The 27,649-nt window shown below is 41.7% G+C and overlaps 2 protein-coding genes across 3 annotated transcripts in view; both read left to right on the forward strand.

Annotated features, from left to right (window-relative positions):
• Positions 1-868: 868 nt before the first annotated feature.
• Positions 869-23,193, forward strand: vezt (vezatin, adherens junctions transmembrane protein). 2 transcript variants are annotated; one of them, XM_008280860.1, is made up of 12 exons: positions 869-948; positions 2,121-2,258; positions 8,629-8,718; positions 8,816-9,000; positions 10,587-10,871; positions 12,499-12,657; positions 13,147-13,294; positions 13,864-14,231; positions 16,489-16,682; positions 17,550-17,656; positions 17,832-18,039; positions 19,937-23,193. In XM_008280860.1, the coding sequence occupies exons 1-12, from the start codon at positions 913-915 to the stop codon at positions 20,476-20,478; spliced, it is 2,460 nt and encodes an 819-aa protein (XP_008279082.1). In that variant the 5' UTR covers positions 869-912; the 3' UTR covers positions 20,479-23,193. The 2 variants fall into 2 exon arrangements, with proteins under 2 accessions (XP_008279082.1, XP_008279083.1); XM_008280861.1 differs by having other exon boundaries at positions 12,511-12,657.
• Positions 23,194-25,013: 1,820 nt separating this feature from the next.
• LOC103356637 (methionine aminopeptidase 2) overlaps positions 25,014-27,649 on the forward strand; it is a 12,422-nt gene continuing 9,786 nt past the window's right edge. Inside the window, exon 1 of the mRNA XM_008280863.1 lies at positions 25,014-25,208. Within this exon, the coding sequence (XP_008279085.1) occupies positions 25,052-25,208 (157 nt within the window). The 5' untranslated portion in view covers positions 25,014-25,051. The remainder of the gene's footprint in view (positions 25,209-27,649) is intronic.

The raw sequence follows: 27,649 nt of genomic DNA on the forward strand, positions 1-27,649 counted from the left end.
TGTGTCTTCCAGCAATGCATTGGCTGGAAGACACAAGACCACAAAGAGAAACAATTTATTCAAATTCAAGCTCATCACTGACACAGGTTAGAGAAAAGTCCCTCAGACAGCAGACTAGACAGAATGACAGAAATACAATGTATGCTACAAAGAATTTAAATGATGGGTCTTGCAATACCATTTTATTGGACACAAATTGGCATTAAAGAAAATGAAATGGCAGTAAATGTTCACCTTGATTTCGACGTTAGCTTCAGCAGGGCAGAAATTAAGAGCATCATTACACCAAGACAGAAGGAAATGTGGCAGAAGGAAAGAATGCTGGTTTTACAGAGTTCAAATGTGAATGGGAGAAATTATATGTGCAGGAGGAACCAGGAGAGATGTATATATCCAGACTTATTGACATAGGGAAACACAATATTGACAGTTGTGGCTGCTGTGGAGAGGAAGAAACACTAGAAGATTTTATGATACACTATCAGAAAAATGAGGCAGAAAGAAGGCATCTAATCCAAAACGTCAGAAAGACAATGATAAAATTAGATCCCAACTCGTATTTCAGTATCTTAGACAAACTAATTTGTTTGAGAAGTGAAGCTTTGTATTCTTTTTTTAACGAATGTTGTAAATACGAGACCTTCTGATCGACATTAAACCAATTGGTGGCGGTAATGCATAAATTCGTCGACTGTCTACCCCAATAAACCTCAAGAATCAAGAAGAAGAAAAGCGCGTGCGCATTTCTCCATGAAGGGAGCCGTTGCAGAGAGGCTTTTTGGGAATTGTAGTTTTATGCCAAGTTTAGCAACCGGCTAACTATCAACTTCTCAACCGCTGTAACCGAGCTGACAGCGCTGCCGCCTACAACTTCAGAATGCAAAACGGGCTGCGTATAGATGGCGGAGAGCAATGACTGAAGAGTTTGACGAAGATGTGGTATTTGAGGTGTGTATTTCAACTGCCGTTTGTTGTCCAAACTTGATGCTTTGTCATACCGCCTTAGCTCTGAGGCAAATGTAGCGATTCATTAACGGCAGCTAGCTTACACGGATAGCCGTGCAAGCTAGTAGACGTGCTAGCTTCACTTAAGCAGCCGCCTGCCCTGTTGCCATGCAGCATTGTCAGTCCACAACAATTCCGCATATTTGGCCGGTTGTGAGTTGTGTTTCTGCCAAGGAGCTTTGGTGGTCATGAGAGGGGCTGAGCCGGGCTTGTGTGCGCATTGTTGTAGGTGTTTCATCATTACTAGACTGGTAGTTCGAGGCGGGGTGGGGATGACCACGTCCAATGCGTCGGTTCTGAAAAATGACACACGTAGCTGCATCTGGATGGTGACAACATGAGCTGCGACTTCGTGTGACGATGCATGTGAGTTAACTGTGTGACTGCAATGTAAGCGTGTAATTTATTAAGATGTGAGATGCTCCTGTGCAGCTGCCACAGCAGAGGGTGAGCAGCTGGAGGAGCAGAACTGGGTCAGGCATCTTTTGGACACATCTTAGCATGGGATGTTTTTCCATTTCTCTGCTTATTTTGCATGGCTGAATCTGATCTGGCTCTGAGCTTTCTTTGTCCCGAGTCAGATACAGTACTGCCTGTGTTTATCCCGCTTTGAGCATGCAGGATTATAACATGATAAGTTGTGCTCCAGTTTCCATGCAAAAGAGAGGAATTAAAGGAAATCTTGGGCGCCTGAAGAAGCTCAAAAGACAGTCCTGACATCTGTGTGTGCATGTGTTCACATGTGAAGGCACTTTGCTCCCAGAAAGGAAAAGTAAGCTGAATGGAAGGCAAATAGCTGCTGGGAATGAGGGTGGAGACTCGACTTCAGCTAAAGAATTATGAAGCAAAGTGGAGCAGCTCAGTGAATCAGTCATGCTTTTCCTCGCTTATCAGAGTCAGGACATCTTTTGATTCACACTGGGACAAACAAAGGCAACATCAGGTTGACTGTCAGCTCAGCACCAGTCAGACTGATGACCTAATCACCATGTTTTCTCTTTTTCTCCTACCCCGCATCCATCTGGCACTATTTTATCAATCATTCCCTCTTCTTCTCATCCATAATTCCTCAGCGGCTGCTCAGTCTGTCTGACTGTGTCTCTTTCTCTTTGCAGAACTCTCCTCTTTTCCAGTACCTGCACGATCTAGGGCACACAGACTTTGAGGCATGTCCAACGGCATCGCAGGAGGAGGAATATGGCGCACAAGAGGGAGACCTCACCTCTTCTGGCGAAGAGCCACAGAAGACTTCAGTGAGTTGCACACATCCTCAAAAACAACATCACACTTGCCTGTTTGATTTCTCTGAATAATCAACAAGTAGAATGTCAATATTAGTTTTGTCTTGTGTATCTCAAGTTTAATTTTACAACCAAGTGAAACTCAGAACACACACAGACTTAAACATGAAACACAATAAAATATGTAACAGGTATCCAAAGTCATGAAAACAATACCCTTCAGTGACCACATATGTAAACATAGAACCTCTTTTTACATTTTATAATCCACCCAATCATCCAATAGTGCCAACAACTACATGTATCTCATTTTTAAATAAAGTGCCTACAAGCTAAAGATGTTGTTTTTTAGAGACATGGTTTTTATTTTGACCAGTAAGAAACAGCTGTTTATTTATTGGTCTAAGACACTGGGAAATTATTACTTTAATAAACACTAATACAATGATGTCAAAAGGCTGTTTTACATCCTTGTCACTGGACATAGTTAGCCCAAAATAAATTACAAGAATAAGAAAATAATCACATATATCCAGGTTTAAACTTGACAGATTACCTGATTTTGAAATGGTAATAATTCCTAATTTAATTCCAATGTGCCTGGTCTGTACCATGCCAGAAAATACTGAAAACTAAGCCAGAGTCAATCTTTCAGATTGCTGGTTTTATCTAACAAACAGTCACACATTCAATTTACCGTACCCGAAGATGAAGACGAAGTACAAATGCACTTTTCAGATGGTGGAACCTGTACAGTACATTTGGGGTATTTTGCATGGAAAGGTAAACAATAATTCAATTTTAGAAAAAAAATTGCACAATTCATGTTTGTGAATTGATTCATCTAGAGCTGGGGTGATTCACCTATTATTTCTGACCATTTTTAAGCAAACATGCCCAAACGTCTTTGGGTCCAGCTCCATTAATGTGATTTGATGATCTAATTTTCTCTTTTTTATTTTATTACAAATGGAATTTCCTTCAGTTTGGGGCTCTTCGTCAGGCAAAATAAACCATCTGATCATGTCAGCAAGGGCTCTGGGAACATTTAACTGACATTTTTTTTTTCTTTTGCATTTTTCTGACATGTTATGGTCTAATGGGTCTGAATCAATAGATCCTATAATGTAACTAATCAAATGAAAATGTCAAACAAGGTCAAGGCGGGGCGCCCCTGACGAGCACCCATCCTTATTTTCTCTTCAGACTATCTGCATCCCTGTCCCGGGGCAGTGTGCATGTGCATATGTGATTGTCACTGTTTGACTTGTCCAGTCAGACAGAAAGTAATTGATTTGACTATTGACTCCAAACACTGACACATACTGGCACACGGTCACACATAGATCGCTGTGTTTATATCTTTCGCTTCGGTCAGACGACAGCACAGACATGTCAAGAAGTGCTTCCTACATACAGATGAAGGTACAGTTTCTTGCATGTTCTCTTCTCTGCAATCAGACGATCCCTTTTCAGAGAGAAAATCTTTATCTGTCTCTTGCTGCCCTGCTGTTGCTCTGATTTTAAAAGAGATCGCTCAAATGCGATTACTGAGACTACGCGCTGCTTTCTCTTTGACGTAATTCCTGCTTCTGTGACCATCCTCTGCTTTCTGCTGACGTTCACATCTGTACGTCTGTTTTCTGTGGAGCTGTGCGTGCTTTAGCTGTGCAATAAAAGGATTAAAACGCGTCTACTTTGAATAACACTGGCGTTAATCTAACTGTTTGCGACTGTAGTTTGAGGGTGACCTGCAATTCAGAGAAGTAGTGCATTCTGGGAAGCTCAGGATTACATGACTCGGCCTCTCCTCGTTCTCCCTCCTGTTGCGACGGGAAACGGTGCTGTGTTTGCTTCATTCAGGAACTTTCCGTATGTGTCACGCTTCCTCTCGGGTACACTGTTGTTTTAAGGAGTTGAGGAGGATGAGGACGAGAATCAGGCAGGAAGGCTTTTGGGTCGTCATTCCGTGATCAGTTTCCTGGAGCCCAGATAAAGCTGGAGTCGAGGCAAAACGCCTTGTTGACGTAGACACACTGCAGCAACCAGTAAAATAAACAGTGATTACTGAACTCATACGGGATCCAGACGTTATGCAGTAACCGTAGAGGCTGCTGGTTGGAGTCCTCAGCCATCAGTGAATTATTAACTTAATTACTTCCTTGTCATGATCCCTCTTGTGGCATTAGAGGACTTTAGTTATCATCCCAGCTGTAAATACGTGTAACTACGTGAGTCTAAAGCCTTGAAACTGTAGTTAAGTAGAATTTTATTGGCAAGATGAAACATGCCTCTGCACCGTTAGATGCAACCCTAGATGACCATATTTTATAGTCATATTAACCTGGTTCAGTTCATTTTGTTGTAGTTATGCTGCTTTAGCAAATAAATGATCACCAGTGTACTTTGTTGATTGCTGTAACAGGCATGTAAATAAGTTAATTATATAGAACTATTTTCATAATTGATTTACTCTTTTAAGTTATTTTTCAGGAGAAAAATGACAAATATTTCCAAGTTCCTGCTTTTCAAATGTGACTTTCTGTCTTTATATATGTTTGGCTTTTGAACTGTTGGTCAGACTGAGCGTGCAGTTGGAACTCATCACACTGGGCTCCAGGAAAGTATAACTTGATGTTTTCAGTGTTATCTCACATTTTAAAAACAATTAACAATTAATCAGATGTGTTTATGGCTGCAACTAATGATTATGTCCCCATTTAATTAGCATTGATTCTTGAGAAACAAAGTCCAAAACACAAGGTGATGTGTTTAGATTTTTAATTTACAGAAAAAAAATTACAGAAAATTCAGATTCTAATTGCCTGAGAGATGTTGGTTTCCTTTTCGTAAGCTGCCAGTAAACTGTAGGTAGGGCCAGCAACAGATGAATAGCTTCTAATTAAGGGCCGTGCATTGTCTTAGACGTTACTCAGGGCTTTTCCTGGCTCAGAATAGGACTTTGGGGGGTGACTACACACAACAATAAGCACGTTCAGCCCATATACAGTAAAGGCAATGAGTCTATGGTGCTTTATTTAACATAAATCTCTGCATTTTCCTGTTATTTCTGACTATTTGATTATGAAAAATGTCCATTATGCTTGAGTAAATGAGTAAATGAAGCTGCAATTCAGGTTTAATTCAAGTTAAAATTAAATTATTTCCCAGTTCTTATCATTTTGGCGCTGGTGAGTTTTCTTTGTTGTTGGCTAAAGCAAACCTCTTTAAAGGCTGCCAGAAATTTGTCAGTGCAAGAAAAACCCTGATTACCATCATGGAACTGAGGATGCAGCTAACGAAGATTCACGTTATCTGATAATCTGCCCGTGATCGTTATCTCAGTTAATCATGGAGTTCAGATTATGTATGAAGAGTTCCTAAGATCCAAGGGTGACATCAGACCAACTGGCCAAAAGACCCAAATGTTCAGTTCATTATGATACAAGACAAAGAAAAGCAGACAATTCTGCCTTTTCAGACGTAAGAAATGGTTAACATTTTGACACTCCCCCTGCACTGTAGCTTCCTCTAGAATGTGCAGATCTATGAAGTCGGCCATCACACCAGCTCACCCACAGCTCTGATCAAACGCTGTAAAACTGCTCTCTGCTGCACAATGACAAGGTGGAGTAATTCAGCTGAACTGAAAAACGATTCAGAGGAATAGTAACGACACAGAAAGCCGCATCCTACAAGTTGACAGGATTGGTTGTTTAGGTTTGTTACGTGTGAAACCCGGGAAGTCTGACTCCATGTTTTTGATATCGTCATCGATACTCTGCAGTTTGAAGGCAAAAATACTCAGCTATGGTGTCGAATTCTTATTGTGCTCATGATGTGTCTTCCACCATATAAAAAACACCATAGGGACATGACAAGAGGGGGAAAACTTGCTCTTCACTGGAGGGCATCTCTCGTAGTTTCAGTTTGACATCTTTCTGGGAAACACAGATCCTGAGCAGAGTGCTGTCGGTTCTCCCAAGTAATAACAATCCATCCAGGTGTGTAAGCCGCAGTGTTTCCCTGAGACAGCAGCAGAATATTGATGAGCATCAATAAGACGGAACCTGGACATTAACTGTAGTGAGCGTACGGATGTGTGCTTATCTGTACAGTTGTCTCTGTTTATTGTCTGCAGGATTATCCTCTTTGATACTAGAAAGAAGCCTGAACAGAGTTGTGGCCTACTTCGGCGGTAATCACGCACATAAACACGCCGTGCTGGATGATAGCCAGTGTTGTGTGAAAGCCCGGTCCTGAAGCTCAGTCCTCAATCAATAATCAATACGACTGCGGCCTTTTGACTAATAACACTTGTGCTTTACCCCCCAAAAAAGGGTCAGCGTGCAGGCTGCCCAGTCTGGATCAATAACCTGCTTCTGCTGCGAACTGGAGCACACACACACTTCAGATGTTATCATTCTGCTCTTTACACGATTCAGAGTTTTTTCATCTAACAGAACAGAGTGGACTAAAAACCTCACCACACAAACGTATTTCAAAATGAGCCCCATTTATAACAAAGCATTTCACTGATGCCGCTGAACACTGTAAGCAGATTAGTGAATAGTAAATCCTATTCATGAATAGGCATTACACATTAGATTTATTTCAGGCTCTTAGCACTTTTAAGGAAACTTTGCAACATTCTGAAAAGCCCGAGGTTTGTTATGCATCCACATGTCAGTGCATTTTGCAATGTGGAGCTCTGCTGTGGTCGTATCTCTCAGACTGTTTACAGTGGGAGTCCCTGGTGTTGGGAATGCAGACTCCTAGCAAGCAAGAAATAAAACAAGAGTGTGTCTGCAGTGTCGCCAGTGAAAGATATACCAAATGTGTTGTTTTTCTGAAACTAAAAGAGTCCTTCCTTTCCCTCTGTCAAGCCTGTATTTTGAAAGGATAAAAGCTACTTTTATTGACGCCGAAAATGTAAACAGTTAGAATACCAAAGTAGAGATTCAGCAAAGTGAAGCAGTTGTGTGGTTTTTGCGCCACAGTGCTGCTATACAGGACCAGTGGGTGAGTGTTTCACAAACCCACATTGCACTTATTGTTGTTGCCTGAAAGAATTTGTCTCCTGGGATACTCCTTTTGACCGTGAGAGTGTGTGTGTGTGTGTGTGTGTGTGTGTGCCAACTTGTTATTGGACTCAAGGTCAGAGGAAGCATGCCAACATGATTGAAAGACATGCAGGTGATTCATTTCAATGTCCTGATCAGCGAGGGCTGTATCAGAGCACAAAGTATTTGAAAAGCCTGCATAAAGATGGAACAGAGTGGCAACTTAAAGTTGGCGTCAGCAATTCTTATCCAATATACGTTTTGTCACAGCCCTGGACTGGATCGATCAACCCAGCACTGTTCTACGCATTTATGCTCATGCACAGGACAGGTGGAAAGATAGCGGGAGGGAAGAAAAATAGTCAGTGGGAGCGAGAGAGGCAGTAAATCAGAGGTTTGTACTACGAAACACGATTAATGGGTTAGAGAGGTATGTTGTGCCTCCAGTCAGGGTTTCCAATGTCAAGAAGGTGGCTCTCTCTTAAGCTGCAACATCTCCATAGTAACTGCCTCTGGAGGCGGTTATATTCAGAGTTTGGGCTTCGAATTGGCTGCAAGAAGCACCACCCTTTCACCAGTTATTTTCCTGACCATATTTTTTATGAGCGGTATAGATTGTCTACTTGGGGAATATGTTCTATCTGCGAACCTGTTGAGATGTAAGTTAGTGACACCACTGAACGAAACCTACATGCAGTCAGTTGGTTATGTTGGGAAGGATTTGCTGCTGGGTTTGTTTTACACTGAACACTGAATGTAAAATCGATTAGTCTGTTGGTATTTCTCACAGATCATGTTCAGTTAATAACATTCATTTTGTTTTGATTTGTGAGTTCACTTTGAATGAATAAAGTTTAAGAGCTCAAATGTGCGGCCTTAGTACTAAATGGCTGCACTGAGAATCACTGAATGCTAAAATAAATATATTCACTTATGCGATTTTCTACCAGCACTCCTCTCTGGTCTTATTTGCACCAACAGTGCTTTTTACAGTAAATCGCTTTCATATTCTTTATAGATCTCCATCCTAACAAACCGTTAACAAGCCACCAAAAAACTCTCTGTTTTGTGCATAAGAAGAATTACATGACGTGTTAAATGCTCTGTTACATATGAGCGCACTCAGAGCCTGAAAACCTGGGTTAGCAAATAAAGTTGTTAACTACCAATATCTCTGCTCGGGTTTTAGGTTTTGTTAAGCCAGCTAATGCAAAGAAAGTCTGGCTTAACTAGCTAAATATTAGCAACTTTTTTCCAGAATCACAGACTTCATCTTTAATTGACTGAGATGAGTCATTTCCTCTGTGTTTGATTTGCAGGGAGGACGCCTATGGAGACTGGCTGAGGCCTTGTGGAGATGGAGCCCAGTCCACCAGGCGGCTGCATCTCATAAGCTGGAGCAGCAGCTGGTGGGTAGAATGAGAAACGGGAAGGAACGCTGGCACTGAAACCAGCAGCTACGCTCAAAAGCAGCTGTTTAAGCACTTTGTCGCGTTTTCCTCCCAGGACTGCGTGTTCGGCCAGTACTCGGTCAGGTGTATTCTGGACCAGGATGTGCTGCTTCAGGAGGACGTGGAGCTGATCGAGCTGCTGGACCCGAGTCTGCTCACCCTGGGTTCGTCGCCCTCTGGCCTACCCAGCCGAGCGAGCACCCTGCCCAGACCGAGCCTCATCGCCAGGCCCTCCCTATGGTACGCTGCTTTGCAAGAATCACAAACAAATGTGTAGTGGACGGGAAAAATAATGGAAACACCTGAGAAAATTACAAGACCGGCACAAACTGTAGCTACAATGTCAGAAATTACAGAGCCATATCCGGTTTTCACATATTTTTAGGATTGTATAATTATATGGAAATAAAAGTTTATAAAATACACTTTTTGCAGGAAAAAGAGCACTAAATTGTATATATGTTTCTAAGTTTTAAATGTTTTTGACTTTGTGATGACATTTCTTGACACTTAACTATTCCCCAAGCTGGAATTAAAGACTCCCTCTGGTAAAAATCCAGCTTTTTATCTTAATGTGTCCATCGGTTGTTTGGTAATATACTAAAAGAGGCATCATCAGGGAAATAGGCTGTTAATGCTTATTGAGGAAGCAATGTTTGGAGTTACATCTATGCCATTTAAAGGTATGAATAGAATATATTCATGGGGGAAAAAAATATATAGGTAAAGCTAAATGTGTAACCTTTACACACAGAGACAGGTTTAAAAGGGTTTAATCAACAACCAGAGAGAGAAATTAAGTTAATATGTCTTCCCAAAGTCAGCATTGAACCCCCATGCTCAGTTTTGATTCTAATAATATCTTAACAAACAAGAACCATGTGGTTTTAGTTTTATATTTCCATAAAGTTGGGGGTCTTGTGAGAGACAGACTAAAAAAGAAAGTGAACAAATAACCCTGATCAAAATTAATACACACATATCCTGATTTTCAGCCTCTAGTACTGGTCACGCTCCTAAACATCCAAATCTTAGACTTAATAAAGCTCAGAGCTGTTTTTTTCCTACCTGCCTGCTAAAAGTCTGTATGACTGCAAACTGTAAGTCCAAACATAACTACCTAAAGTTGTAATCCTTAAGATTTCAGCCATTCTGGATTTGATTTCATGCTACATATGGTGCAAATAAAAGCAGCAGGTCTCAGTAAAGCTGGATGTCTTTCCGAGGAGTTGGAGGTGTTTGCTCCTGCTGCTCCTTCTTGGTCCATTACACTGTGCAGCAATAAAAACTGAGCCACTGACAAAAAGTTCTTGATGTATGATTGCAGTTGGTGCTAACTTCAGTTACTAATACAGTGTTTCCTGTGACTTCTTAAGATTAATTGTGTCACTGTTTGTCACCTGACTGCTCTAAAAGTGAAGTAGCACCAGGAGAGGATACTGAATTTATGTAGCGTTAGCTCAATAAAGCTCTGATACAGCTGCAGGAGAATCATCAGTGGGCACTGGGTTACATGCTGCATCATGTCTTCATGCTTGTGAAGGCATTTTTAGTTAAGCGCAGAAAAAAAAGCTGTATAGACAAGTAGTTAGAGAATATGCATCGACTCAATGGCTATTGGTTAAAAAAAAAAAGAAAAAAAAAGGCAGTGGTACATGGTAGAAGACTTTAGACGTCTGTTTACTTCTGTGTACTCTGGTCTGATAAACTGACACTGATATGTAAAATTGTGGCCCTTTAATCCAGCCTTGTGGATATGCGAGCGTCTAATTTGTGTATTCTTAATGGACACTTTATTATACCGCTCTACCACTCTCCTCTCTCAGGGACATGGCAGGGCTGGTCGGCCTGGCTGCAGTGCTGCTGGGACTCTGCTCCGCTTCTGAGGGCCTGTGGTCGCTGGCTGCAGCCCCGTGGGGTCTGGCCCTGCTGGGCTGGGTGGGGCTGAGGGGGGCCACGCTGTGGAGACAGGGCCGGATGCAGAGAGCCGTCCACACCAGGGCCACACAGCTCCAGACTCTGGTGCACAACAGCAAGACTCTGACTGGACTGTCTCGCAAAGCCCTGCGTCTGGTGCAGGAGACCGAGGTCATCTCCAGAGGGTTCACCCTGTAAGTGTGCTCGTTTTGCACCCACCTACCCATCACCCAACCACATCATGATAACGGGCATCACATCTTTAACTGTTTGATCCAAGCCTGATTAATTTTTTCACCGCTTTACTTAGTTAGTTAACCCACTTGCCCTGGTATTGCGTCCACAGATGTTTTTTTGTTTTTTTAGACCACTGTAGTCTCTGTCTGTCTGTGTAGCTTTAGCATTGTCCGTAGAAAAACACTGTGTAACAGCATTTTACTCAAATCACTAATTATTATATTTCTTGCTGAGACTTAGATGAGATAACTAATACCACTGTTGTGTCTGTTAAATAAATATGAAGTCATAGTCAGCAGCTGGTTGGCTTTGCTTTGCTTAGAGATTGAAAATGGAGAAACTCAGTCCAAAGGTAACAAAATCCACCTGCACCTCCACCTTTTTACAAAAGTGTTTGTGTGGATGAAACAAAAGATGCTGCTCGGTGGGCTTCGTCACCTTTTAACAGTCTTCACCTGTTTACACTCTTTAAGCAAAGCTAAGCTAGCAGGCTTTTGCATTTACCTCACAGACAAGAGGTTAGGATCAAATTTCTATACTGATCAAAAATATAAAATGCAGAATGATTTTTTAAAATTAATTCTGTCCATTCTTTTAAACATTAAGAAATAAGTATTTGTTGCTTCAACACATGACATCTTCACATCAGAGTGGATGTCATCAAACAACCAATCACAGCTATGTTGGAAATGATGATGGGTAAATTCAGAGTGGGATCACAGGCCAGAAATCACAAGTTGGTAACAAACGTGTCCACCATTTGCAACATGTAATACCACACAAAGACACAAAGAGTTCATGCAGTTCGATGCAGTTTGTGGAATAAAACAACCACTCTTTCTGAGGGACTCGGTAAAGTTGATGGACAGCTTGAGAGACAGGATCACTTTGGTGGATATATCCATCCAGAGCATCATGTGGCAAACTGTCTTTCGTAGCACGCTGTCTAAAACGATTTCTTAGATGACAAATGGTGGAGATGTGGACAGTCAGGTTTCTGGCTGCAGCCTTAGGTGACCTGCCAGCATCCAAAAGTCTGTTCTCGTCTTTCTCTTGTCACCTGTGGCATTGAGTCATTAGAATATAGGTGAATTTTAAGGAGAACTTTTATTCTAGTAAAGGACAGTCTGTCTATGGTCACACTATCCCATCATTGTTCTTTAAAGACACACCTGACAAAGTGTGTAACTTGATAGTCAAGAATTCATCAACCTTCAAAAACCTTTGATTCAGAATTAGCTAAACTGAACCTTTTTCTAACCACAGCAACAAAAATGTTAGAAAATAAAAATTAAAACAGAAGACCATTTGCATGCTGCGGTTACATTTATTCTAATTCGAAGCAAGAAAACAAATAAGCTAATCTCCCAAAAGGTCAAACTGTTGGTGGAAACCTTCTGAAGCTTATGTTGTCTTGTTCGTCACACCTGCCTGTTTTTTAGCACTTTAACGTAGACTTCACGTCCAGATTGTCTCCGTGTATTGTGTCGTGTGTTGTCGTCAGTGATGTGGTGTTCAGTGTTGTGTGTGCCCCCCTGCCTTACTGGGACGTCTCCACAGTTGTATCACATTTCACTTGTCAAGTTTGCTCGACAGGGTGAGTGCGGCCGGCTCCTTTAGCAGGGCGGGGCCAGGGGCGGTGCCACGGGGCCAGCAGCTCATCGGACTGAGGAAGGCCTTGTACCGGGCGCTCCGCTCGGCCTTCAGAGCCTCACGAAGGGCCACCTGTCACATGCTCAAGGCATATCCTTTACCTGAAAAGACAGACTTAATAATACCTCCAAAGAGCTGTTTAATCATGCAATTATGACCTCTTTTATAGTAATTTACACATTGCTTCTTTTCCTCTTCTTTCATAGTATTAATCAGGGCACTTAAAAGCACCATGACTTGAGTGTCCTTGTCCCTTTTCTGTTGCTTGTTTCTCGTGTCTTGTGTCTGAAGCCATGTGATCCATGTCATAAATATCAGAGTGTAAGGGAAACGTAACAGCCTTTGCAGTTAACAAGCGTTAGTAAGCATGAGGAGACGGCTAAGGCAGGAAATCCCAGGATCTTCTTTGATACCAGTAAAACTGATGCTTCAAAGTCACTCAAAGGCTTGAACATGCATTTGAAATACAAAGGAGCTCTTATGCATTTATGTGAGAGGAGCTTTTTCATCACACAGAAACTAAGGAACATGTGACATTTTATAGATACACAATGTTGTGCGTCTTTAACTCCTGCCAACGTTCCCTCTGAACTCTGAGATCGACAATGTGACAAACTACGTGTCTGCGGTGCCTCTGAAGGAGCTGGGTCTCGGCCTGGGAATTGAGCACCTGGGTGACGAACAGGCCCAGGAGCTGACCGACGACTACAGCCTGCCCGCCCTGAAGGTGAGGCCCGAGGGTTGAACTGAGGGCTGCAGGTCATAAAATAGGGACGATATGGTTCAGAAAGGTGGAGTAAGTAGGAAAGATGTAGGACTGTAAGGTATGGAGTGTGCTGTTCAGGCATTTTCAGTTGTTTCAGCTGATCTTTCTCTAAATCTTTCTTTCTTCGTCACAAAGAATCAGCTGTGGTCCACTTGGCTACTTGATGGTTCCAACAGATTTCAGTTTTCACCTAACTCACTCCTCTGCTGTCAACATTTATGTTTAGTATTTTGTCAGAACTTGTTTTGTGTAAATGTGGCCAAACTGCCTTTCTGTGACAATGGAGCTTCAACTAGAGCAATAGTGTGACAAGAAAGTGAGTATTCATGCACTGACCTCAGTTTGGCTGTTGAAGAAAACAGCCTGAAGCAGCAACGGTTGAAAGACTGTGTCAAAGAAAGAAAGAAAGAAAGAAAGACAGGAACAGTACTGGTAATATAATATAATGAGGGCCTTTTCTCACGTCAGAGCATGCATGAAGCTCTCGAGGTTGTTGTTTATCTGAGCTTTGTTGTTTTGTCCTCCTGCAGATGCTCTTCCAGCTGTGGGTGGGACAAAGCTCCGAATGTTTCCGCCGGCTGGCTCTTCTCCTCTCACCACACCGAATAGAGGAGCCGGAGGAGGGAGGACCCAAAGGATCAGCCTCCCCTCCTCCTCCTTCCCTTCCGCCCCCGCTGCACCGGTCCATCGCCGCAGTGACCGAGCCCCTCCACCACGCTCTGGCCAGCTGTCTCGGCGAAGTGCAGCGCAGCTACGACTTCCACCGACACTTCGAGACCCAGCCGAGGACGACAGGCTCCGACAGGACGGGACGAGCCAGAGAGAAATGCCGAGAGCTCAACACCTTGCACACCTCCATCCGAAGCCTGCAGCTGCACCTCAAGGCCCTGCTCAGCGAGTGAGACACACGCACACATAGAAAAGCTCCACTGACTTCATTCCACACCTCCCACATGAGGAGATGAGACGTTAATAACAGTTTGAGGGGAATAGGTCACTGCAGCAGGAAAAGAGCAACAGCACACAGTGAAGAAAACATGATTAATCATTTAAACAAAGTGACAATACAATAACAGATTGTACTAAGAGAAACAACTTTCTTAAAAAAATATTTCTATTGCATTTGCGCCACAACACTCATAAAAAACTTATGATTTAAAAGCCTGTGGAGTCACTTCATAGATATGAGAGTACCGAAAGGCTTTCATTACTAAATAGAAGAAATGTTGGACGAATAGTGTTTTCCATAAGGCCGACTTGTTTCCAGGTGAAAGCTTGTATACCTCAGTAGTCCCGTTTCTATAATGTGCTTTCATGCACATTTTGAAGCATCGCTAAAGAAATGTGAATGGAAACAGCAGAATTGAAGAAAAACTTGCTCAGTTTTGCAAAGAAAAAAGTTTTTGAGGCGATTATTGACTTTCAGAGAGACAAGAATGTCCTTCATCGGTCCTAACGTAGCGAACATTAATTCTCATAACTGATTAGCTGTCTCCGCTTCTACAGACTCCCAACAAAATGAAACATGGCCGATACCAGCTGACATGAAAGAATAATTGTCACTTTCCCAATTGAAAACATTTCCTGAAGACTTCCCCCCCAGTGGTTGGTAAACAATTGGCTTTGTTTCCAGCTTCTTCTGCTCAGTTTATCATAACCATTTAAGTCTATACCACCCCGAGTTTATTCACTCCAGGCAGTTGTGACATTTCATTAGTTTACTTCAAACTCACTTGACAGTTATCTGGAGATACAGCGACTGATTTCCTCTTTGAATCCACTAATGAATTACCCCCTTTTTACAACAAATGATTACAAGTTTGGAAGCATTTTGTTCACCATCAGTCAAATAACGTGCACACTGTAGGAGCTCATAGTGACTGAACAACAGATGAGAGAAAAAAGGAGGAACTACTGTTTTGCTACTTGCAATACAAAGTAGGGGACTGCTGCTGCTGCTATTGTTGCTCTGATTTTTTGTGACACAACGTGAAAAGTGGGCACCATCACCAGAATATATCAGGGACACGACTCTGGGGTTGGAAACATTCGTTCACATTCCACGTTTTCTCTCTTTTGACCTTTTTGATGATTAACTGGCAGCAAATTTCCGTGTTTCGATAGTTAAACCTCTGAACCTCGAGTAGTTTGTGAGTGTTTTTTGTTTGCTTTCTTCACATTTTTACCCACTATGGGTGTGTTTTTTAACATTGTGCACCTCAATAGAAATGGCACAACCATAGCTAGAAGCCGAGAGAACTTAAAAATGCCTTTTGTGCAGCACAGCACAGCTACAATACCATAAACTGTAAGAAAAAAAAAAAAAAAGAAAGAAAAAAAAACATCCAAGTTTGATTTTCTTTGACTATTTAATTTCCAAAAGTTCTCAAAACCCAGTTTGACATGTACAATGTGTGCCCACAGGTGCTACCAAACAAATTATAGATATTTTTTGACTTAAATCTTTCTTGTTTACCTTCTGGTCTCCTGTCTGCTCAGTTAAGAACAGTCTGCAGTTCAGCTCAGTCCAGCCAAAAAATCCTAGAGTTTCTATCACATGAGACAACTGTGTCTTTTTGTGGTTGCACAGATTTATTTTGTTTTATTTATTTATTTATTTTACAGAATTGTGCAAATACTTTATTTTTGGCAAATTTTGAAATGAGATTTGTAGAATAAAGTCAATTTTGATGAATTTTGCAGTTTTTGAACTTGAATTTGGTTTAATTTTCCCAACTGAACCACACGTCACATGATTAGTTCAGAGGCTGTAAGAAAGTTGAAAATCCCATGATTCTCTCTGTTTTTAAATATTCTGGCTCTGATAGACAGTGTCATTTTGGGATATTTTTTTCTACAGACAAATTGCCTTTCTAACCAGCCTGCTAGTTTTTGGTTTCACGGGGTTAAAGCCATAACAAGAATGAGAACTGGGGGTGTGATGAATTGCTCTGTATGCCCATTTCTGACAGGATTATGAATTATGGTAAAAAAATAAATAAATAAAAATTATTATTGTTATAATATTATTTTATACTGAATACCAAACACTTCGAACGATGAGACTGACTGTCCATGTTACTGATCCAGACAGTGTTTCCAGATTTTGAATCTATCAACATTCCTCCTCCTCTCCTGTCTTTTAATATCATCAGGATGATCATCCTGGAAGACGACCTGGAGAAGCTCATGGTGTCTAAGGAACTGACAGAGTTAACACTTGAGGGCTACCAGGACCTCAGCGACCGGCTGCACCAGCTGCAGCCACACATGCAAGCCAGCGCTGGCTGCTGGGAGGACACCATCAGCCAGGTGGAGCGCATGCTGAGACGGGCCAACGCCTGTCCAGGTGAGCACTCAGCACCTTCTACAGTTCTACAGTTTCATTTAGCAGACGCTTTTATCCAAAGCGACGTACATCTGAGGGCAGATACAACACAAGCATGGATCTAGTCAGGAGAAAACAATCTGGATAAGTGCCATGAAACAAATTCAAGTGTGATCGAGTGTTGATGCCAGTAGCAGGCTGTGTGGGAGGTAATAGGATTTTTATTAATTAAATTTTTTTTGTGTGTTTTCGGGCTGTCAAGTGCAAAGGTGTTCAGTGAAGAGCTGGTCTTTAGTCTTTTCTTAAAGACTGAGAGAGAGTCAGCAGATTGAACAGAGTTTGGTAACTCGTTGCACCACTGAGGAACCACAGCGGAGAAGAGTCTAGCTATCGACCTCAGGCTCTGTTGTAGTGGTTGTATCAGGAGGTTTTTGTTGGTCGAGCGTAGTGAGCAGGAGGGAGTGTAGATCTGAATGAGAGAGTTCAGGTAGGAGGGAGCTGCTCTCGTTGTGGTTTTGTGAGCAAGTGTCAGAGTTTTGAACTGTAGTCCTGAATGTAGTTTTATTTTTCATTGTGTAAAGTTTAACTGTCGGACAGCCTCATGTTTCCGTCAGTATATCATGAAATACAAGAAAACCAGAACAGTGACTCCTTTTTTTAGTAGCGCAGTGGTTGCACATTACTGAGGGGTTGTTTTTAGGTCAGGTCACCTCCTTTGTTTAACATGACTCAAGACGATGACCAGCCACGGAGAAAGCAACTCCACAGGACAAGAAACAGACCTACCAGACTCACACAGCTGTCAGCACAATGACAAAGCTGTGATACCAAGGTGTTGAGGTCATTTGCTGTTTCCTTCAGTAATGTAAGCCGACTCCATGTATGCAGGTAACGCTGAGGGTCTGGAGCAGTGTGGTCCTCCCATAGCTGAAATTCCTGCTCCTCCTCCATCCTACCCCCTGATCCTGGACAGAGACCCCGTACCAGAGGAGCTGGTAAGATCAGACATCCAACTTTCATTTGACTTTTCCTTTATCCTCAAAATTACTCACCTTGTAATATATAATAAAAAAGGAAAGGAAACAACATGTGTCACTCACTCCCCATCCCCCAGTGTCTCAGTGATTCATTACGCTGTAGTCAGTCTCTCCCACCGTTTCATCCGACCAGGAGTGGGAGGCCTACGTGTCCGACTCGGACTCAGACGGCGAAGGCAGAGAGTCGTGGTGCGACTCTCTGTCACCGGAGGAGCGAGAGCGGCAGCGGCGGGAGAGGGAGGAATCTCGCCGCGTCCTGTCGGAGCTGAAAGCTGTCCTGGGCTTCCGTGCGTCAGAGGAGGAGAGGATGAAGAGGAAGCAGCTGCTCTTCAACGACCAAGGTCTGCACTGCTGGTTCAGATATTCCTGACATGAGGCTGATTTTATCTGGAATAACAGAGTCTGTGTTTCTGCTGATTCTCAGGGTGACAGTTCGTAGTAAATCCATGCATGGAAAGCTATTAATAGTGCAGTGCGTCTGTGGGCTTTCCATTGTGGTCAATTAATACATCGTATTAGGCCTGAAACACAGCTGTAACTAATGCATAATTTAAGTGATTTTTAAAGCTGACTTTACCATCTGAATGTGATAATCAATAATCCATGGTGAACCCTCCACTTTTAGGAATAAATCCTAATTTGACTTAACTGTACGTCTTTTAGAGAAAGGTCTGTAGGTCATCAATTAACAGATTCATTTGGTTTATAAAAAGAGATGTATTCAAATGGCAACTAAAACCCCCCCAAAAATACAATTTACTCTCACAGAAGTCTGAGAAAATCAGTTAATATTTACATTTGAATACTTTGATCATTAGCGACTTATCATTTCAGTTGATTGCCAACTAGTTTTCTGTCAGTTGTAAAGTCAGCAGACATTTGCTGATTTTCTCAGTTTTATATAATCCTAAATCCTAAATCCTCTAGTGTTTGTAACTTTGGCTGCAGATAACAAGCAATGAAGACATCGCTTTTGGAATTTTTCACTACATTCTGACATCGTAATTGTACAACAGCTAAAAAACTGATCAGTGAATAACAGTCATGATAAAGAGCAGGGCTGTGACTTTACACTGACATTTAAAACACACACACACACACACACGTTTCCATGATGTATTTTTATGCACATTTTTGAAGTATCACATTATTACCACATTGTTTTTTGACTTTTCAAAAAATAGTTACTGCACATGTGTGATGAACACCTTTTTTATTTTTATTTTATTTTTTTAAAATAGATTCTGACACAAGCAACACTTAACTCACACAACACTCACAGACTAACACAGGCTCAGTCTTTTTATGAGAGCTTCTGGCATTGCCACTGTCAAATTGTCAAGCGCTCCAGGCCTCTCTTGCAGACATTTTGAGGCCTTTATTCACACTTTTCCACAACTGAGGGAATTACCCACAGTTCATAGCATTGCGCTGTTAAACATGAGGTTATCAGGGGAAGCCCAAAGACATATTTGGGGAGAAGAAAAAAAAAAAACGGTAAACAAGCAAGCATGGAGAGAGCTGCTTACTAAGTGTTGCAAGAGTAGAGTTTACTTGTTCAAAATACAAACTCATAGCTTGCTGGTGATTCACAGCCACAAATGTGTGTAGCTGTTTACCCTCTGATGGCATGATGATGAATTTCATATACACTTCAACTGCTGTTCCTATTTATTTTGCTTCCTATTTATACCATTTCAGCCTCTCGTACTCAATCACTTACCAAGTCTTGCAGTAACATCTATGAGGGTTTAGTCCTTAGGGTGGAGATTGGGGCTGGACCTCCTGACGGCATTAAACGTGGCTGATACAAGCTTATATGATAGAATAATTACAACTTACAACAATTCTCTCAGTTTTGTTCTTGTAGGTGTCCAAACTTGAATTTGTTTCTCTGCGTTTGACTCTTTCAACTGGTCGTAAATGTGCTTCTAGTGATTATCACAGCTTCACTGGACAAAAGGAGCCTAGCAGCAGCTTCCATTGATTCTCTGAGCAGCAGACAGTCAGTCTACGGAGCCACAAGGCCTCCTACATTTCTTATATGCTGGGGGAGTATGCTGTAGTTACCCTTTAAAGGATTCTCCTAGACATGCTAATCTCTGAGCAAACTGCATTATATCTGTCGTATCAGATGACATATGACTGACTTGTCCTTATCAGATTTGTAGTAAAAGGTCATGGCTACAATTGAATATGAGTCTAATCCTAAGTGTGATGTTTCTTCCTTTCTCGCAGCTGCCGCGGCGCTTTCAGTTCGCACTGACAGTTCAGATCCTGCCACAGAGCCGTCGGACGCCCCGATAGGCTCAGGAGAAACCGACGATGTAGAAGGAAACCACCTATTGGAGCGCTCCGCAGGAAACGAAGAGGAGGAAGTAAAAGAAGGAAAAGACGGCAGGGTGAGGCCTGACCCCTCCACAGACCCGGTGACGGAGTTCAGCTGTGGTTTGGAGGGAGGGGAGGTGGGGGGAACCTCGGTGTGCAATCGAGGAGGAGGAGGCGCGTCGGAGCTGCACCAGTACGACGGCGACGTGGAGGAGGGGGAGGGGCAGAATGGCCTGGACTGCTTCCTGAAGCCCAAAGTCCCCGCTGTGTCTGTGATGGACAGACTGACGGAGATCCACGGCTCGGAGGCGCTCAGCTTCAGCTCCGCCCTCGCCGCACAGGTGGCCGCTCGCTCGCACTCGCTCATCAACATGGAGGAGCAGACGTTCGGAGACGAGGAGGAGGATGAAGAGGAAGAGGAGACTGACAGACGAACCCCTGAGAAGGACTAGACATTGAACCCCGCTGCTTTAACCGAGCACTGAGCAGAGACTGTATTTATGTCTGATTGTCTTTTATCGGTGGGTCTGTGTTACATCTTCACTGTTTCTGGCGTGGAGGTATTTCAAATCACGATACTCTCCGCTACCATCCGTCCATGTTACTGTGCATCACCCACCATTCTTACTGCTCTTTTGCTGTTAAAACTCAGGTACCAGAACCACTAAAACAAAATACGACCTCACATCGCTGAGGTTGGGAGATCAGAATGTCAGCAGTTTACCCGGTGACATCCACATAGTGTATATTGATCACAATCGTTCAGTGAATGTGGAAGAAACACGTGATTGGCATCATTATGAAAAGTGTAATAGAAGAAGAAAAATGCATTTTTTTAAATTGCAGTTTTTCCTGTGTTACTGTAATCAAAGCACTCCAGTTTGAGTTACTGTGAGGAAGAAAACTCTAAAGATGTTTGGACAGAAGATGAATGTGACTGCTGGGCTGCTTGTGTTTATTCAATGTACCAACAGTTCAGACAAGCGAAGACATCAAACTGTCATACAGAGTTTTATTTTTAACATATTTCTTCTTGATACTTCATGAACAAGAAAACCAACATGTAGCAAACATTCAACCAGGCATATTCTCAGATGTGAGTTAGTGTCTGTGATTATGAAAGAGGAAAATCCATCCATCAGCATGCCATTTCCAGACCTCGCTCTCCACAGCAACATTTTCCAGTTCCTCCTGGCGAGTCCTGAGGTGTTTCCAGGCCAGATGAGATATGTAATCCCTCCAGAGAGTTCCCAGGGTCTCCTCCCAGTTGAATGTTCCCGGAAAACCTCCAAAGGAAGTCGCACAGGAGGCATCCTGATCGGATGAATGAACCGTGTCAGCTGGCTCCTTTTGACGTGAAGGAGCAGCGACTCTTCTCTGAGTGATCCTCTGAAACACTGAGCTCCTCACTCTGTCTCTAAGGCTGGGCTCAGCCACCGAAACTCATTTCAGCCGCTTGAATCTGCTATTTCATTCTTTCAGTCACGATCCACAGCTCATGATCATAGATGAAAGTTGGAATTTAAATCGACTGGTAAATCAGCTCAGTGTCTCAGCTCCCTCTTCACCGCAACTGTCCGATACATTACTGCTGACGCTGCACCAATCTGTCTGTCCATCTCCATTTTTCCAATCACACGAGAACAATATCCCAACACAGAGGGATCAATCCACTGTTTTCCCATCAGAGAACTGCGGTCTCAGACTCTCTTGTGGCCACTTCACACTTGGCTGCAAACCGCCTCAGTAACGGTTTGACGAAGGTAACAGAACCACATCATCCGCATAAAGGCAGAGACGTGACTCTGAGGTTCCAAACCGGACGTCCTCCTCAAACCGGCTGAACTTTGAGATCCTGTCCATGTATGTCACAACCAGAATCAGAGACAGAGTCCAACATCCACTGGAAATGTGCTTGACCTTGTGCCAAGAATATGAGCAACACTCTCTTGGTATTAAAAGGTTTGGTTTTAAAAGAAGCAGGTAAATAGTGCACTTGTTGGGCACTTTATTAGGAAAATCTGAGCAATTTAAAGGTGCCGTTAGGCCTGTTGTACTAAAAAGTCATGGTAATGTTTTGCCCCTTTGTGTATGTTCATGTGATGGACAAAATATTACTTTTCAGCCCACTACAACCTCACTAATAAACACAATTAGAATGAACACATCTCTGATAATGTCAACAAAAACCCCAGTTTAATAAGCTTTATAAAAGTAGAATTTACAGTGGTGCTGTTGTATCACATATGAGTTACACTGGTTTCCTAATGAAGTGCTCTGTTAGCATAGGTGGAGATTTCAGGGATCAATGGACATCAGGATGAAAAAAATGACTAAATAAAGGGGAAATTTGGGGTTAGAAGTACAAAGCAGAATGAAAGATGAGTATAAAAATAGTTGAATAACTAATAAAAATAAACAGGAAGTAATAAAAAGCCAGAGTTGGATTCGGGTGATGTGAACTGCTGTGAAGACTCATGGACTGTGCAGGAACCTCCAAACTGTCCTGAAGTGCATCTTTTGAGTCAATGTTCTGCAGTTTGGGGGGTTGAATAAACACAAATGGTCCAGCGGTGAAGTTTGCACTCCCTCTGTGTGAACACTCGCTGTACAGCTAAAGGTTGAACTCTGCTGATTTCCTGCAGGCAGACAGATTGGTGTGAGAGGGAGCTCTGCAGGAAGAGGAAGCCAAATGCTATTTTTACTATCGGCGCTTTATTTTTGTGCGGCCTCCTTCTTTCTGCGATCCATCTCTGCGCTGTCTGACGGGACACAACTGGGGTAATGCGGCCGAACGTACTGTACATTCACAATCCTCTTTCCAGTGACGTATTTGGAATACAACACTATTGTATCTACGAACAATCCCATTCTCTCAGCGTATGTGTTTACAGGGGCACGCTCAGTGGAGAGGTCGGTTTTCGGGCTGAATTGCGAGTTTATTGAACTGCTGGTGTGGTAATTTAAAATAAAAGTTGATTTTCTCTCTTGTGAGGGCAATCCACACGTTTATGTTTCATGCGGAGAGTCCGACAGCCCTGATGTTTGCCCCCCTGCTCCACCTCCTCCACCTCCCTGCTCTCTCTTGTCACCATGTCTGCCTTGTCCTGACCCCTCCTGCATTTTCCAGTGTGAAATAAAATACCATTCTGGAAGTGTTCGATGAAGTCTGTCCTCACACTCGTGTTTCAAAAGGAGGGGGAGGTTAAGAAACAGGTTTGGTCGGTCATTTGATATGTTTTGTGGGATTTTGCTTTTGTCTGACCTACAACAGCTGCTGTGCCCCTTTCAAGTCCCTCCTGCCTTTGGAGACTCCCACAGACCTGTAGAGGCACAAAGTAACTACGTCTTTCCATTTCATCTCACTTGGGAAGTGTACTTTCTACTCCAGCAGTTACAGAAAAACGAGTACACCAATATTACAAAATCTAACACATTGCTGAAGATTAGACCAGTAGTTCCCACTCTTTTTTTTGCTTGTGGTCTCTCACAAACAAACTAGTATCTAGTTGAGGCCTCTCAGATGAGTATATGTTAGAAGTTACTCCATGAATCTTCTCCGACACTTTAATTAGTTGCAAATCTCACCAATATTTGACAAAAGAGTAAAGATTAGAGGAAAGTCAGATTTATTTTGTCATCCAAACTCTTCCAAGCTGGTCAAACTAGCTCCATCTTGACTGCAACAGTAAAATGTTGTTCACACATTCATGCATCAGTATAAACAAACTACTACATAGGATTATATCAGTCACAGGGACATTTTACTGCACAACCTCTACTTTAATACATATTGTTTGTCATTATTTTGTTCTTCCGCTATGTAATAATTTAATAATAATTTGATATTGCCCCTGCTGGAGTGTTTTAGGAAAGAAATCAGGCTTTAATTTGGCATTAAACACACCAACCAGGAAGTGGTTCAAACATACAGAGCAGGTATTTAAATAGAAAGACTTTTATACACAAATTTGCTGTTCTGGTCACTTTATTAGGTCGTTTGCTGTAATGATTTTGCCACCTAGTGGTCAAGTCTGTAACTGACACTGACAAAATTCAGTAATGCAGATAATATAGGAATGATTAGATTAGATTTTTTTAAAAATTCTGTTTAAAAATATGTGACTGCAAACATAAACTTTAAGTGTTTTATAATGTCTCAATAATAATAAGCACTTTTAGGGTTAAATCTACTACAGCTTTGATCCATTGGTTATTATGAGTTTGTAGTAAAGCTTCTGATATTATTATTATTTTTACAGAGATCAGTACATCAGTACATCTGTTATCCGTGTATTTTTACCTCACTGCAGGATATTTCCTCTTTAGGATCCTGCTCACTGCTGAAGCTCCACTTCAGCTGATTCGGCATGTTTTACTTAGAGATGCGTTCAAGTGCTCTCCATGCGGTCCGATGTCTGACCACCAATGTTTACAACTCCAGTTATGGATGCTATCAAATAATTTTCATAGGTCATAAAATGTATTATATATCTGTATGAAGCATTAACTCAACGGAAGCTGTTGTTTACTTTTACAATAAAAATGACTGCGTTTGTTAGGACAGAATGATGAAGAAAACTAAAACTACACTTTTAATGCAGTTTATAAACATCAGAGTCACAATCTGTTTTATTGTCGAGCAGGTTTTCACATGCGAGGGATTTGACTTGATGTTTTGGTGCATAACAGTAAACACGTGCAGAAAACTTGAGGAACTACTTTTTTCTTTTTTTACTAATTAATTCAAATGTAACACAGAGAGGATGTAAGGCCAAATGTCAGCAAAACTCCACACCTTATTTTATCTTTACATACTTTCATGTATAAATAGCTCGTTCTTTATTCTATTTCGACGAACTAAAAGTAGAAGAAGAAGCCAGAGAAGAAGAAAGGGGGTAAATTGAAATAAATAATGAATAATGCTGGTTAGAATTGTAAAAACACAGAGTGTCCGTGAAGGCAGCATCACACACAGCTCTCCCACAATCCCTTGCGCTGCCTTTTCCAGCAGCGCCTGCGATCATGGCGGACGTGGTTGCGGAGCAGGCAGTGGAGCAGAAAGCAGTCCAGGAGCCGGAGCTGAACGGGGAGGCGGAGGACAGAGAAGAGGCCGACCCGGTGGAGGAGACGGCGAAAAAGAAGAAGAAAAAGAAGAAGAAGAACAAGTCTGCAACGACAGGTGAGGCTGTCCCCAACACTTCCATGCTAACAGGCTAACGGAGCTAATGCTAATGATTAGAGCTGCGTCAAGTCCGACACGGTGAGAAACGACAGAGCAGGAAAACACGGGCTGGTGCCTTCAAAAGAAAAGCAACCAACAGATTTGTCCTAATGCTCATGTAGTCAGGCTTCAGTTGGAGTTGAGAAAAATAACTAAATAAAATGTAGACGCATAGTTAAGAAACTTGGACAAGAATCACAATACACATGTTTAAATGTAAACTTAGTAGAATGACAGAAACACGAACAATGATCACAATAGCACATATTTAAGATTTAAAAACAACCCAATTTAAAGAAGAAGTACTGGAGGTAAAATATGACGTAATAAAAAAACTGATTTGCCCCAAGCACACAAATGAGTCATCTTGCTCTGCAGGTAGTTGCAGGTTTTGCAGTGCACAATTTGTAAAACTGGATTTTCCAAGTAAAGCAGTCGTTTTTGAGGGTGTGGTGACGGCCTGCACTAACATCCAGCAGTGAAGTAATGTAAGGAGGTCAGACATCAGTCAGGGTCTTGAGATTTATGCTAATTTAATTTAGATAAAGCATTAAATGTTACAGATGAGATTCTTTTTAGCATGATGTCCAAACTGGTATAGATGGTGCTTAACTAATATTATTCACCAAATTCTTGACCATATTCATATTTTGTACACTTTCCTCAGGAGGAAACGACAGCATTAGGTCAGTGTATTAGTTTGAAAGACAAACGTGGTTGTCATGACCCTTTCAGAGAAATTATTTTGTCAGTCATATTCCATTTGTGATGCCAAGTCACCATCATGTGTATCGCACACTTAAAACAAACACACGTTGAGCCAAAGTGCTTTCAGTTGAGACATAAGTTTAAATATGAAGGTTCGTACCGTGCAGTGTTATATAGGATTGGTTTGCTGTGTCTTATAACTTTCTAGACAAATTTATCTGACTTGTTTATATAAGATTAGGACTCTACAATACCATTTAAATCACAGATTTAACTGAAGACTTTTATTAAGATTAAGCCGTATAATTTATATATTATTCAAAAATGTACCTAGAGAAATTCAATATTAATATAAAGACCCTGTAGTATTATATAAAACACTAAGCTGTCTGACTAGAACCATCAAGATCAATAATATGTACAATACAAGCACAGTTTATAAGCATCTTAGGAAGCTCGGTTTCAGATATAGGCGTTTCTGTGAGGTTTATTGTGAAAATCGTGCCGGAAGTCGTGTTGTTAAACAGGTCGACTTGGCGCCGCTCCTCATTAGCCATGCGGGTTCACAGCAGTGTGGGTTGTGGAGCTGAAGCGCCTGTCAGGCCTCATGAAACACACCAGGCTTTGGCCAGAGCTTCACCCGGAGACTGTGACACTTGACTCGACTGTTGCAAAAAGTAGTTTACGGCTCATACTGACAGAAACCGCGTCCGTCCTGTGATCTGCGGGCTCCTGTTAGCAGCTGTTTTGCTTGCTGACTGCGCTGAGCTTCAGCCAAGTTTTGCTGTTTCGTAATTCTCCCTTTGCCAGCGTTATTATGTAAGGAAAGAAGAACCAAAGAATTATTTCTGGACTACAACAGACACAATAGAACTCTATGAGCCATCTGTTCTCATCCACTTTGCACCAAACTCCAGTAAATTCCAAACAGTTTACAAACATTTCACCACATGTCACATGTTCAGGACTTACAGAACATTTAAATCATGGGTTTATCATGACAGCAGACCATTCAGTTAGGAACACCCAGAACAATCCAACACATTTAACTATTCATTATTGAATTCACTCATAGTTAGTTTTTAAGCTGAAAATAGTAATAATAATTAAAGAAACAGATCTCGTTGTGGTTATTGAGCAAAATCACTTCACACGGTGGAAAAGCACATTCATCAGAAAACAATAATATAAACCCACTTTAGCTCATTGTTTTATTCCGTAAATGTACTGACATCTGTCTTTTTTATTCTGATAAACAACATCCAATGTTACTGTTGACTTATAAGTATTAGTTTGTTAGTTTACTTAAATTAATCTAATGTTAATATTAATAATATTAATGAGGAATATTTGTTTATGTATTAATTGAATTCACATCAATACATTGATCGGAAGCTATTAATGTTATATACTACATTATTTGTAATATAATATTAAATGTTATGATTAAATCATGATTAATTGCAATTACATCCCCTGTAACTAATATAATTCTGATTAAATAAATAGTTGATAAAATTCTAGTGAAAATGTTTTTTAGAGCGATACAACAGTCCTCTGATTGGCTGACAAGCTCTGTGGTTGAGTGATTGATCCCTGGACCGTCCACCGCCTCAGTGTGCTGTTGCAGTACGTTGTCTAAGTTCATATCGTCCTTCTTCGCTTCACTTGACTTTGTTATTTTCTGTCCT

The sequence above is a fragment of the Stegastes partitus genome, unplaced genomic scaffold (genome assembly GCF_000690725.1).
Source record: "Stegastes partitus isolate 25-593 unplaced genomic scaffold, Stegastes_partitus-1.0.2 Scaffold212, whole genome shotgun sequence".
In the NCBI taxonomy this organism is placed as follows: Eukaryota; Metazoa; Chordata; class Actinopteri; family Pomacentridae; genus Stegastes; species Stegastes partitus.

Bases quoted from the DNA above. Each gene is read 5' to 3' on its own strand.
- vezt (XM_008280860.1), top strand. From the start codon at position 913: ATGACTGAAGAGTTTGACGAAGATGTGGTATTTGAG. The intron at 2,259-8,628 runs GTGAGTTGCACA...TTTGATTTGCAG, and splicing joins AAGAGCCACAGAAGACTTCA to GGAGGACGCCTATGGAGACT. The intron at 13,295-13,863 runs GTGAGGCCCGAG...GTCCTCCTGCAG, and splicing joins ACAGCCTGCCCGCCCTGAAG to ATGCTCTTCCAGCTGTGGGT.